The 14,459-nt window shown below is 40.5% G+C and overlaps 1 protein-coding gene across 2 annotated transcripts in view; it reads right to left on the bottom strand.

The window, feature by feature from the left end:
* LOC109923305 (transcriptional activator GLI3-like) overlaps positions 1-14,459 on the bottom strand; it is a 355,583-nt gene that overhangs the window by 65,588 nt on the left and 275,536 nt on the right. For both annotated transcript variants that reach the window (XM_048596316.1, XM_020523345.2), the window contains exon 7: positions 5,656-5,857. In XM_048596316.1, coding sequence (XP_048452273.1) covers positions 5,656-5,857 — 202 coding nt within the window. The remainder of the gene's footprint in view (positions 1-5,655; positions 5,858-14,459) is intronic.

Below are 14,459 nucleotides of genomic sequence, written 5' to 3'. Positions count from 1 at the left end.
ACTGAGTGGGGGAGGAGGTGGGCATGGTCACCTCATATGCCAGGACTAAATGGGGGAGAAGGTGGGCATGGTCACCTCATATGCTAGGACTGAGTGGGGGAGGAGGTGGGCAGGTGCAGGCTCATGTAGATAGATTTGGTTGGGACCTGGGGAGGTGCAAAGCCTATGGGGTTGACAGAAAGGGCTAACAGGAAAGGTATTGGAACATTTCGGGCCTCAGCAATGCATAAAAGGTAGGTGCTGGAAATCATTAGTCAAACAGCACTCACTGTTGCCTTCCATCATGCTGGAAATCTAAATTACACAATGGGAAAGTAATTGGTTGTTACCACGCCTAGCGTGGGTGGATGTCTTGACCTGTGAGAAAGGGGGCTGGAGGACCCACTGATCTGACACCCTTTAGAGGGCAAGAATATTACACACAGACCCATGCATTGTACAGCACACAGACCTGCACAACCCTAATCCCTGGCAGTGCAAATGCATTAGCTCCCTGCGTGCTGCACACACCCCAGCTCCAGTCATTAATGAGTACCTCATTCACACCAGAATATTTGGACATTGAGGGCAGGGTAGGATTGGGAATGTCATAGGACAAGAGGCAATGGTGTCAGCAGTACCCATTGCCCTTCAATGCCTTGTTCGTCTTGCTTCTAGATACAGCCTGCTCTCAACAGAGACCCTGATGGATGGTGCACCCTGTGTGGACCTGAAACTAGGCATTAGCTGGCACAGTTATATTCGGATCTACACAGACATTCAAACAGATGTAGAGCCAAAACAAAGAGATTTATGCAAATAAGAGTTTTAAAATACCATCCCCCTGAGACCCAGTTGGCTGGGGTGATAGGGTCCAGTACGTGTACCACTTCAGCAGACACTGGCTTTCTGTGGAAGCTGCCAATCTCCATGCAGGCAGACAGATGATGGCATGAGTTGTTGCCCTGCAGCAGCCTCTGGGCAATGTGGGGCATTGTGTCCAATATACCTGCCTGCTCCTTCTGTTCTTCCCGCGCACGTGGGCAATGTACCTAACTGCTGACACCACAGGGTCTTCTCCTGCTTGGGGCCGCTTGGGTGTCTGGTCTCTGGCAGTCCCGCGAGTGCCAGTGACCTGGGGTATTTCTTCATTAGCCAGCTGTAGGTTATCACAGAGAGGTGCTCACCAGATTGTGCTCCCAAACTTTGTAAACGTTATGCTCCCACCAAGATGTCAGTCTCTGAGCTGGTGGTGGGTACAGGAGGCAGTTCTACTGATGCTCCCTCCGAGTCCTCCATACGCTCATCCTCAAGAGGTCCAGGAGTCTCTTGGCTGTGTGTGTGTGTTTACAGCAAGTGAGGGAAGATGTTGCAGACAATAGTGAGTGTAGCAGCAGTAAATGATGAGCTTTGGTGAGAGGCTGATGAGATACAGAGTGTGAGATAGCAGAGAGGAGTATAGCATTTACATTGGTGGAGAAGAGAAGGTCACTGACTTTCTTATGACACTGGACACCATTGAGATGGCATTGACACAGGAGCTGACCTCAGACCAAGCTGACAGAGTCCAGTGTTGTGGTTTCCTCTGCCAGTCCTCCAGGAAGAGGGCACCCCTCCTTTGTAACAGCCCCAGCACAAGGACCTCCAGATCCATATCAGAGAATCACAGCATCATCTTCCCTTCAGAATTGGTCCATCACTGAGCAGGATAGCTTTGGAATGCCAGTGCCCATCTGGGTACACACAACCTTTTAAATATGACACAGGTCCCAAGGAATGCCAGTCTTTCAGCAGATATCTGATCAGCGGTGAGTTATTATGGAAATGGTGCATGGGAAGATGGAGATGGAGATGGACATGAGGGACACTGTGGACCAGATTAGATAGTTAATGAGGTGAGTTTGATTAGATACAGTGAGAAATCTTGCTCTGCTTGCACTGAAAATCCCTCTTAAAAAACCTGGCACATCATGCACATAGACAAAAAAAAAAAAAATTGGCAAGATTCAACTCCTTGTTCTGTAAGGCTGGAGGAGATCACAGCAGTAGGAAAGGATGAGGTCACAGACGAATTCGTAAACCAGGATGAGAATCTTAGAAGTGAGGTGTTGTTTAACCAAAAGCCAATGTAAGTCAGTAAGCACAGGGGAAAGAGTCACGCAGAAATTGGTATGAGTTGGGACACAGGCAGCAGAGTTTTGGATGATTTCAAGTTGTGCAGTGAAAAACTAGAGAATGCTACCAATAGTGTGCCGGTAACCAAGGCATGGATGAGAGTGTCAGCCAAAGATAAGCTAGGGTAAGGGAGAGTAGGGTGATGTTATAAGTGTGGAAATAGGTGGTCTTAAAGATTACATAGATATGTGGTCAGAAATTCATCTCAGGATGAAATACAGCATTAAGTTCCTAAGGTTTTGGAGTAGATCTGTAGCTCGGGTTGTGAGTGTTGAGGTTGGTTGGCTCGCTGAGCTGGTTTGTTGTTCCACAGACGTTTCGTTACCGTGCTTGGTAACATCCTCAGTGCAGCTTGGCTCGCTGAGCTGGTTTGTTGTTCCGCAGACGTTTCGTTACCGTGCTTGGTAATATCCTCAGTGCAGCTGAACTGAACGAGAGAGTGGAGCAGCCAAAAAAGGCACAGGTGAGTTAGAGCTGGGTTTTGTTGGCTTACATGTGGAAACTGTGTTTTGGGGTGGACTTGGGAAAGGGAGGGACTTCAATGAGGAATTTGAACGGAGAGTCTCAGTCTTTATAACAAAATGTCTGTAAGCTTGTTGCATTTACATTTGGAGGTAAAACTGGAAGGAAAAGAAAGGTTTCAGTCATAGAGGAGCAGGTAATCCATTATGTGTTCCAGCCAAATCTGGAAATAAATGTTTAACCAGTTGCCGTTAAAATGAAGGTAAGCAAAGGTGGAAGATATACCAGGGAGAATGACTTGGATGAGAGAGAGTTTAATCTTTTTAACAGGGATAAGGGCATCAAAGATCATGGAGGGATGTGAGTTTGTAAACCTATAGCTGTAGAAATGCCAGCATGAATTGTACAACTTCCTTCATTTGTATCAAACATAACTTATTAGACTTTGTTTCGTAAAGTGAATATCATGACTATACTCTTGTAGGAAGCAGCAGCGACAGTCGATGTAAAATCTTTCTGGGAAGAGGAGTGGATGCACAGCAAATGTTTACCAGAAAATTGAGACAGCAAATGTGAACATGAAGTGGGCAGGTAGGACAAGCATTAAGGTGTGATATACTGATTGAAGAAAGGGGCATTACTAATGTCAATGATGGAGCAATTGTACTTTACTCTATGTTACCTGTGCAGTGGATCATCCCAGCCTTGGAAATGTGGGGGTGTGCTTTGGAAATGTGAGTGGGAAACAATTCACAAAGGTTTGTGACTCACAGAAGAAGGTAGGGAGCAAGCCAACGATAAAACAACAAAAATCTAATTTTCACAAAAGAAGTATGAAACCAGTCTCCTCAAAAAACATATTACATTGTGATTGCGTGTATGTGTGCATGTGTACAGTCATGAATTATTGCAATGCACTAAGGCTGTGGCAGACAGAGTGTATGATTGATAGGGTATTAATCAGAAGATGCATATCAGACTCAAAATTTGTTCTTGAGCATACTTCTAATGGTAAATTTCATGTTCACTGAGCTCTCTGGCAGTTTGTCCAATTTATTTTTCCATGTGCTACCTATTTATCAAAGAACAAAAGTGACTCAACTCTCTCCTCTTCGATTATCTAATAGACTAATAGAGACATTGACCATGTGACACAACATTATATTTCAGATGATTATGTTATCCAAGAGCTCATTTACTTATTTTATGTACATGACTGTGAAACAAATAGCACAACCTAATCTGCACCATCATATTGGTTTTTGTCCTTTCACACATAGACTGATCTGATCATCTCCAAGCAGGAAAGTACGTGCTGCACAGTATTTCCCAATGTTAGCCACTAGTTCTGCACATAGTTATAACTCTGATCTGCTGAACTGCAAACTTCATTGCAATCTCTGAATTTTACCTCAAAAGGTAGTTTGACTATTGCTCATCGTAGAGAAGGCATTAATCAGTCAAGTAATTTACAAGAACAGTCAAGAACAACACTGATACAGAGGAGACCCTACGAATTGCCCTCAAGCAACTAAATTAAACCAGTCTTGGGATCGGCAATGGTGTTTCAGATTCTGGGCCTCACTTATATTCCACACCCAATAAATTCTTCTTTTCAACTAACATCAAAAACAATGGAATGAAAACAATTGTGATGAGAACACAAGGCAACAATACATCTTAGCATTCATCAGAAGCAACTAACTTTCTGCAAAACAGCTATACATAAATTATGTAGTGGTGTTTCTCAAACAGACTTTTTTCAAAAAAAACGTCAAGCCAAAAAAAACCCCATTTACTGAAAATGTCTTCTCTCAAACTGCAAAAAAATGCTGGCACCCGCTGCCTTCTCTTTCCTATTGCAGCTGAAGTACTTGCTATCCCTTTGGGACTCTGGAAACTTGAGCTATTCCTGGCTCTGCTATGAGCTTTACAGAGAGTGAACAGACACCACATTCAACAACAGACTTCAACCTACAATCTTCATATAAGGGAGCTTCACTTTGTTCTGTAACACAATATATTCATGCAATCAGAGTGATTCACAAATGGCAAAACACGAAGAGAGGTCAGCAGCACAGAATCATTTACATTTTTCTGATCATCAGGAGGAAAGTAAAGCACCATCAAAGCAAAAACCATTGCAGCAGGTGATAGTTTTCCACTTAGTAAAGCCCCAGTGAATTGCTGTGGCACTGTTTCTCCCTCTCTAGTTACGTTCGGTCAATCCTGGCATTAATTAAATACTGCTGTTTAAACCGAAACCTTGTTCCTTCAATAAGGTCTTAACTGTGGAAGAAATGAATAAGACACATTTGACCTACTGACATCCACAATAAGGCGACAAGCATTTCTTTCGTGTGTGTGCTGAATAGATGAAACAGAATGGGAATCTTTTTAAGGTTCCTTTTACTGAGTCTGATTTCTAGGCTGAACAGGTAATTCGTTATGATCAATGACCAAGTTTGTTCAGGACAAAACAAAAGTTGAGGATACGAGAAAAAAAAAGCAGAATCCAAACTGGAGCAGGAACATTTTACATCTATTTTAAGGGATGTGCATTTCCTTGACAGAAACATTATTTCCCTCTATGAAAAAAGATTTTAGCACTTCCGAGGAAGGGTCACCGGACCTGAAACATTAACTCTGATTTTTTTCTGCACAGATGCTGCCAGACCTACTCAGCTTTTCCAGCAACTTCTGTTTTTGTTCGTGATTTACAGCATCCGCAGTTCTTTCGGATTTTATTTAAGATGATTATAGCCTTTAACACATAAAAATGTTGCACTAAGCGATGACAGAAAGCATACCCTTTCCTTTCATCCCACTGTACTTTGAGAAACTTCAACAAAATTATGAACATTAGACAGGACAAAAGTAGTGTAATAGTTTTCAGATCTTCAAAATTTGCATAAAGAAAATACTGAGAAAAATATTGCATGTAAATGGATAAACAAGTTGCAAACCATAAACCTTTATTCTTTATAAAGCTGAAGTAACATGTCTGATGAATGCTGAGGAAGAGCAAATTCTTCTTACCTGATTGCACCAGCAGCTAAATGACCATAGGAGCCACTGGTAGAGGAACTGCTACGGGAGTTATTGAGTATGGTAACCAAAGAGTTGGGGGAAGTTCTGATCATAGTCTGTAGGTCAAAGTTGGGATCAGACAATGGGGATATGGACAATGATCGCTTTCGGCTTGGCCTGGTTGACAGTCTTGGGCTGGAGAATCGAGACCCTGTTGCATTAAAGAAGAGAATTAGAGCAGAGTATCATGTCATATTTCATGTTCAAACTGCCTATTTATTCATCATGCCCAACGAAAATGTAAGAAGGAAGCTCAAAAAAATGACTTTCCCTGATAAGTAGCTTACTTCTCACCTGTGATCTACTGGCTGCAATTGAGGAAAATTAGGAAGAAGAATTTATCTTCTACTGCCTTACCTCAGGGGAGCTCTGTTTATTAATGTGCAAGCAAAATGATAAATTGCTAAACAAAAAGAAAAGGCTTCTATGTATTGCCCCACTCATTTCTAGTGATTTATGAATCTGACGGCTGCTTAGACATTCACATCATTAATTCACCACAAGCAGCGAGACAGTGGTTCAGACCCGCACCAGGCGTAAGGAAACCTTCAGAACAAAAGCTGACGGAATAGAAAATAAAAGTTGAGAAATTTCGAGTTGGAATTAAGTTGTGTAGTTTGTAGGGACCATTGGCTGGTGCTCAAGATGGAAGTTATGTTGAAAAACTCTTCTCTGAGGCAATAACAATTATTTTTACACTTGTTAGAGTATTCCATGCGACCAGAGTAATGACTGTGACACATTTACTGTGTACAACAATCATTTAAGGGATAACATGTCCCATATGTTAGGCAAGTGCAGATTTGTACACTAAATTGCAGTCATGCATATTTGAATGGAATTTTTTTTTATGTACTAATTCAGATATAAGTGAAGCTTACATCTTACAGTGAAACTTACATCTGCAGTGAAGTACTCGGTTCCAATTTTCTATGAAGAAAATACGAAGGCAGTATACAAAGAACAGGTGGTGATATCATTGGGCTTCAACCTTTTTTTTGCAAACTTAAAGTTAAATGATGAGAGAAAATCAAATAGTTTCTACGTCTATATCCTTGAACACCAGAGGGATTAAAATACTGAGGATAAGTAAGACTGACCAATGCCAATGTAGGTCACTAAAGAAAGTCTTATATGGATCCTTGTGGACAAGAGGACAAATGGGAATGGGAAACTGGGTCAAAGAAGGCAGATAATGAGCCTAATTACTACAATGAAAATCTACCAAAACTCTGTCTTATGCTTGTATAAATGTCAATTTAAATGGCTAAGCAAACTAAAGCATTAGTGTGTCACTGACTATAAATCTTATTATGATTGTAATAGAGTTATAAGCATTTATTTTTACCTTAACTAACAACTCTAATTTGATAGTATCTATTTCAATCATATAGTAATGAGGAAGTAGCATCCCACTGAAGACAAAATTCAATGTATTTTTTGATAGAAAAGTGTCCAAAAATTGCATATTTTACTGAAAACTAATGTTCTGAGCCAACCTCGTGTGTGCATTGTTGAGCAGCTGCCTGGAACGTAATGTACAGGGCTTGTTTTGTTATAAACACTGCGCAGGTAGCTGTGCAAAAATAATTAAAGGGAATGTGCACTGAAAAAACTGGCTAAGCACATTTAAAGCAAATCTTACTCAGACCTAAGCATAAAGTTGTACAAGTGAAAGGGTCAAAGTATTTTTGGGATAATATTAGCAAAGTTTTGTACAATTTCACTGATTTGTCTTCTCACTGTAATTAAGCAGATTTTCACTATTCTTTATAAATTGGAAAATGTAGACAGTAGCAACATAACATGAAACAATAAAATTCCACGTTAAGAGCAAAATATCTAATTTTGAATAATTATAAAGAAGATTTTTCATTAATTATCCACAGTGAATCTCTTTTTAGGAAGTTGTATCTGTTATCAGTGCTGGTTTGGAGATTTCCTTATTATATACATCTATCATTGAAACCTTGGTGGAAATCAAAATCACCATTTCCTAAAACAAAACTTTGATTATTATTTTATTTCATTCAACTCACTATTATAATTAAAACAATGTTTTGTGAATCACTTTCAATTCTAAATTTAGAAGTCAAAAAGAGGATTTTACAGACTACAAATAAATCACAAATGCCAGTCGCAGTTTTCTTAATCAAAACTTTCAAAAAACCACTGAGAAAAGCGGAAGCAGGAATGAATCAAGCATCTTAATATCACCAATATGCCTGATATAAAGCTCGAACTGGCTGAGTACCTCAGAAGAAACCAAAAGAGATGAGCGCTATCAGTCAGCTCATGAACCATCCATTGTTATCAATCAAGGTTATAGATTTCACTCACTGACAGGAAATAATTTTTCATACATATACTGCATTACACGATGTCAATCCCCAATAATAGGGATAACGATCTCAGAAGAGAAGTCTGATTTCAGTTTCTGCACATCCCCCAAGGTGTATATTGTGCTTCAATGAGTGGTGAGAATGTACAAATTACTACCACATGAAGTGCTTATGGCAAATAGTACAAATACCATCAAGGGGAAGCCAGATTTGCACATAAGGGAGAAAGGAATTGAAGGATATATTGAAGGGTGGAATGGAATAGGGTGCGAGAAGAGTCATCTAGAGTATGAGCACCAACATAAACAGTTGGGCCAAATGGCCTGTTTCTGAGTTATAAAAAAACTATATAAAATTAGTTCTCTGAATTTCACCACTATCCAAGTTACGCATAGCTTTTGGTGTTTAGAAAGCAGAAGAAAGACAGAAAATAGAAAAAAGTTTCCTTCTGAGGTGAGGGACCAGAAGAGTTGCACATGTTTTTGGCATATGTTGCTTGAAGTATACATTTACAGTGGGAATAAAGTGCACAAAACAGCTAGAGAATTATTTGGTTGCATGAGATTTAAAGTTCATTAAGTTTAAGAATGGACTGAGTGCAATTGTGTAAGACATGACTGAATTATGGCATTATCACATTGAGCAAAGTAACTGGAGCAGTTCTAATAGAGAAGATTGCAAGGTTAGAAAAGCCGTTGACTTGTGATTCAATTGATAGCATTTGCACTTCTCAGCCAGACAAGGCGCAGTCCCAACACTGGCACCTCCACATCACAGAAGGTGGTGGCTTCAAGTTCTAATACAGATAAGTGATCATATAATCCAGACTGATCTCAATGCTACAAAACTGAAGGTGCCATTTTTTCATATTTTACTCCAAGGTTCTGTCTTCCTTCTCAGCTGGACAAAAAGATCCCATTACACTTGGCCAACTTCAACCAAAATCTAAAATAAATGATCTGGTAATTTATTTAATTGTTGTTTTAAGAAACTTGCTGTGAGCCAACTGGTTGCCACGTATCCTACATAATGATATTGATAAAACTTCATAAGCACTTCACTGTCTATAAACCACTGTGGGAGACCTGGCTTCATGAAAGCTGTGACACAAATGGAAATTCTTTTTTCTGCTTTGCACTCACTCAATTAGTAACCCTTGAGAATGTGGGGTTCAGCTGCCTCTTTGAATCACTGCAAACCATTTGGTGTAGGTAGGCCCACAAGGCTACGAGGAAGGGAATTCCAGGATTTTGACCCAATGACAGAGAAACAACACAAATATATTTCCAAGTCAGGATGTGGCTTGGAGAGGAACTTATAAGTGGTGGTATACCCATGTATTTGTTGTCCTTGTCTTTCTAGGTGGATGTAGGTTTAGAAGGTGTTGACCAAGGAGGCTTGGTGAATTTCTGCAGTGCATCTTGCAGATGATAATTGCTAATACTGAGAATGAGCAGTGAAGGAAGTGAATGTCTTTGGTGTAGTCTCAATCATGCAGGCTGCATTGTGTTGAATGGTGTAAAGCTTCTGGAGTGTGGTTGAAGCTGCTCTCATCCATCTAAGAGGGGAGTAATTCCATCATTCCTGACTTGTGCCTTATAGACAATGAATAGTTTTGGGGAGAAAAAATAGAGTTATTTGCAGTCTCTGACCTACTCTTGCAGCCATATGGCTAGTCCAGTGATAGTAATGCCATTGAATGCCAAGGAGTGGTGGTAAGATTCTCTCTTGTCGGAGATGGTCATTGCATGGCATAGATGTTACTTATCGCCTATCAGCCTAAGCCAGGATATATTCTAGGACTTGCTGCATTGTCACTTCTTCTACATTTAGAGAAGGTAATGCTTTTGCCTCAACTGAGCATGATTTCATACACCCATCAATCCCTCCTTCCATATTGAGAATTAGAAATGACATTGTAATCCATTGGTCTTTAGCTTCTCTTCCACTTGGGACGATGTCAATACTCTACAGTTCACAGTAATCTGAAACTGTCAACTTTTCAACATCTCTAGCAAAAGACAATGCATTCACATTATTTTGTCACATCTTTAAGGTTATACCTGACTTAATATTACCTGGTTATCGAAGACAGTCATTTCCAAATCCAGTGCCTGAATGAAGCAAGATTTTGAAATTTCGCAGTTTTAAGTAATTTTGACAGAACTAATAGAGTATGTCCTGGTACATGATTCATAAAAGGTTAGGATGAGGTACCACAACGGAACAGCACAGTGGCTCAGTGGCTAGCACTACTGCCTCACAGCACCAGGGTCCTGGGTTTAATTCCACCCTCTGGCGACTGTCTGTGAGGAGTTTGCACATTCTCCCCGTATCTGCGTGGGTTTCCTCCAGGTGCTCTGGTTTCCTCCCACAGTCCAAAGGTATGCAGGCTAGGTGAATTGGCCATGCTAAATTGCCCTTAGTGTTCAGGGATGCATTGATTCGGTGGGTTATAGCGGGATGGGTCTGGGTGGGATACTTTGAGGGTTTGGTGTGGACTTGTTTAGCCAAAGGGCCTGTTTCCACACTGTAGGGTTTCTATGATGAATAGGAATGCAAAGGGAACATTGTTGTTTATTGCAATAAGGATGGATTGTAAAAGTAGGAGTAGGGTATTTGTGAGATCACATCTGGAGTATCGTGTACAGATTTCGTATCTTCATTTAAGGATGAGTAGAAGCAGTTCAGAGAAGATTCATTGAACAGGTATCTTATGATTAAAAAAAACCGAAAGCACTCTGGATGCTTTTTTTCTTGGGATAATCTGATTTCTCTTCACTGATGCTGCCAGACCTGCTGAGCTTTTCCAGCAACTTCTGCCTTATGATTAAAAGTTGGCCTGTATTCATTGGAGTTTAAAGGAGTGAGAAATGATCTTACTGCGATATATAAGCGACTGAAAGAATGGATGCTGAAATGATTTGGTAGAGACCGGTGCTAGGGGTGACAGTTTAAAACCAAAACATCTCCCATTTTAAGGAGGACATTTTTTTTTGTGTCGGAAGGTCATGAGTATGTGAAGATCTCCTCCAAAGAGTGATGGAGGCAGGGTCACTGAATATTTTTAAGGCAAAAGGAAGTAAATCCCTGACTGAAAAGGAGCTCAGAGGTATTGGGGTAGATATGAATATGGGGTTGATGTCACAACCAGATCTTATTGATTGGCAAGGTAACTCAAAAGGGGCTGAATGGTCTACTCCTGCTCCTAATTTGTCTGTTTGCATGTAAGATATTTGGCAACATTCATAATTCAGATAATTCACCTTATCTTTATAATTTTTAATTAGATGACTGGATATTAAGTCAATTTATATAGAATACATTAATGGTGCAGAAAGAAATTCATTGCAGTACAACACAACTGTAAAAATAAATTTTAAAAACTGTTAACGTCTAAACGCCAGTTCTGTCAGCTACTACTGATGTTGAAAATAAATTATTCTTAAAAAGCTGTGGCAAGTACATCAGCAGACATTTTAATGGACAAATAATTTAGTTTCAGTTTTGGGATTTTATCATCAGTCCTCAGCAAAATAGAATCATATCGAGATGAATGACTAGAGCAGTACATCCCCACGTAATCTAGATTGAGGCTTGGCATCGACTGGAATTGAGATTGTTTTAATTGCTTTATATGCTTAAAAAAAGAGGTAAATTCACATTTTTCAAATATAAAGGAAGCACTGACTAAACAAACTCTCATCAACTGGAAGAAGGTGAGATTAAGTGACCTTCCAGCAATGCAGTCTTCTTTTAATTTTCTATTTACACTGCAAAATAACTCATTTGCATAATACTGCAATGTACATTTGCCCTAACATTAAAACAAAACCCAATTTAAATGTTGAAGTTGCTGCACTTGTATTATAAAAATGTTTTGAGTTTATTTAGAAGTAATTGATCTCATAACAGTTCTGTCTGTATGGAAAGTTAATACTAATTTTTCATAACCCTGTAGCATTTAAACTGGTCATCTCACACATGGCAGCTATTTCCACATGATTGCACCTAAAACCCAGTTTTTCCTCTTTGGAAAACGTATATTTAATAGGCTCTGGGCATAATGATGGGATCAGCAAACCTGAATTGAATTTTTGTGAACTCTGCCACAAAATTTACTTTGAATTCAACAGTGCATTCAGATGACAGTAACTTTCAAACTGCTTATGTGTAATAAATAAATATGATCTTGCCAGCCACTAACCACCTTCAGCTGGGTTCTCCAAACACTGAGTAATGTCAAGAATAGAACAGATATTTAATATGTTCATTTCCTCTTTAATTATGCCAACAAAATAAAAAGGCATTGAAATTGTTTGAATTCTTTTACCCCAAAATGTTGCATACCATTGCCAATTTTCAGTTATGAGGCTTCTGCAATGCAACTCACAGATTGGCCACTGGGAGGTGCATTGGTGTATTGGCTTCTACAACCTCCCTCCAATGAAGGAACTCACTTTGCAATATAATCAGAAATTGCTGAAGAAGCTCAGCAAATCTGGCAGCATCTGAGTTTGGTGACACTTCATCAGGACTGATAGCAGCAGACGATAAGTGGTATTCGTGCTAATGATGTGATTGGGAGTGGGATGCGTGGTGAGGTGAGCAAATAGGTGGAGATGGAGGCCAGAGAGAGATTGGTGCAGTGAGAGATATATGGCGGGTAGGCAGTTGAGGGGATTATTGATAGTAGACCTGGTCAGAAGAGAAGCTGAATTGGTGATAATGAGAGCTGAGAGTAGGAGAGAACAGGCTGGCTGAGCTGACAGCAATATGTGATAATAGGACAAAGAGTGGGTGACAATGCGTAGGCTGTGCTGAAAGCAACTCATATCATGACAGGACCAGGGTGTGGGGGTGGGTAAAAAACATGGAAGGATAAAATCACCATCTAAAGTTATTGAACTTGATATTGAGTCCTACAGGCTGTAGGACCACCTAGCAGAAAATTAGGTGCTGTTCTTCGAGCTCCCTTCCTCTATTTTGTCAGCATTTTACAGGGACCATTCCCTCCAGGATACCTTGATCCATTCCTCCTCCCACACAAGACTTCCTTACACCCTCTCAGCACCTTCCAAAGCAATTGCAGAATGTGTAACACCTGCCTGTTTACTTCCTCCCTCCTCACCATCCAAGGCCCCAGACACACCTTGCAGGTGACAATGGGCTCTCTACATTGGTGAGATAAAATACAGACTGGGTGACTGCCTTGCAGAACACCTACGTTCTGCCTGTAAAAATGATCCAAGCTTCTAGTTGCCTGCCATTTCAACACACCACGTGTTCCCACACGAATATTTCCATCCTAGGCCTGCTGCAGTGCTCCAGCAAGCCTCAGCACAAGCACAAAGAATAACATCTCATTTTCTGCTTGGAGACCCTGTGGCCTCTGGGATTCAACATCAAGTTCAATAACGTTACAGCCTGATTCCTTCCTTCCATGTTTTTACTCACCCCCACACTCTAGTCCTGTCAAGACATGGGATGTTTTCAGCACAGCCTACCCATTCTCTCCTACAGTTGGCTGTCATTATCGCTTATTCTCTTCTGACCTGGCCTACTGTCAATAATCCCTTTGTCTGCCAAATCCCTTTCTTATCTCTCTCCCTCTCCACCGACCTCTCCTCCAAAACACCCACCCAACCTCGTCTGCAGCATAAATGCCAGATTTTTCCAGCTGCTATCAGTTCTGAAGAAGAGTCACTGGACTCGAAACGTTAACTCTGGTTTCTCCCCACAGATACTGCCAGACTTGTTGAGTTTTGTCAGCGATTTCTGTTTTTGTTTCAGATCTCCAGCAACCGCAGTTTTTCTTTATTTTAGCTCACTTCACGGTCTGAGACAAAGGGGAAATAAAAAAATCTACGTGAAAAATTGACATGGTAAAATCCAACATCTTATCATTTCACAGCATGCTGCATAAATATATTAACATGCCAACTCATCACACAGCCAGGGAATATTCAATATAGCCCAATGCTGTTTCTCTGGCCTTTTTTGAACTTTCTCTCCAAGGTCATGCCCCCAATTACCAAATGAATCCTTTATTCATTCACGGGATGAGGGCATCACTGGTGAGGCAGCATTTATTGCCCATCCCTAATTGCCCAGAGGGCAGTTAAGAGTCAACCACATTGCTGTGATCTGGAGTCACATGTAGGCCAGACCAGGTAAGGATGGCAGTTTCCTTCCCTAAAGGACATTAGTGAATGCCCCAACAATCAACAATGGATTCACAGTCATCATTACAGTCTTAATTCCAGATATTTATTGAATTCAAATTCCATCATTTGCCATGGCGGGATTCAAACCTGGGTCTGCAGAACATTATCTGGGTGTCTGGATTAACAGTCCAGCGATAATACCACTAGGCCAATGCCTGCCCTGTATGGAAAACAGGATACTTAT

This window comes from Rhincodon typus, chromosome 4, assembly GCF_021869965.1.
Source record: "Rhincodon typus isolate 14 chromosome 4, sRhiTyp1.1, whole genome shotgun sequence".
NCBI classification, from domain to species: Eukaryota; Metazoa; Chordata; class Chondrichthyes; order Orectolobiformes; family Rhincodontidae; genus Rhincodon; species Rhincodon typus.
The sequence above is the reverse complement of the archived record's forward strand: the minus strand, read 5'-3'. Positions and strand labels throughout refer to the sequence as shown.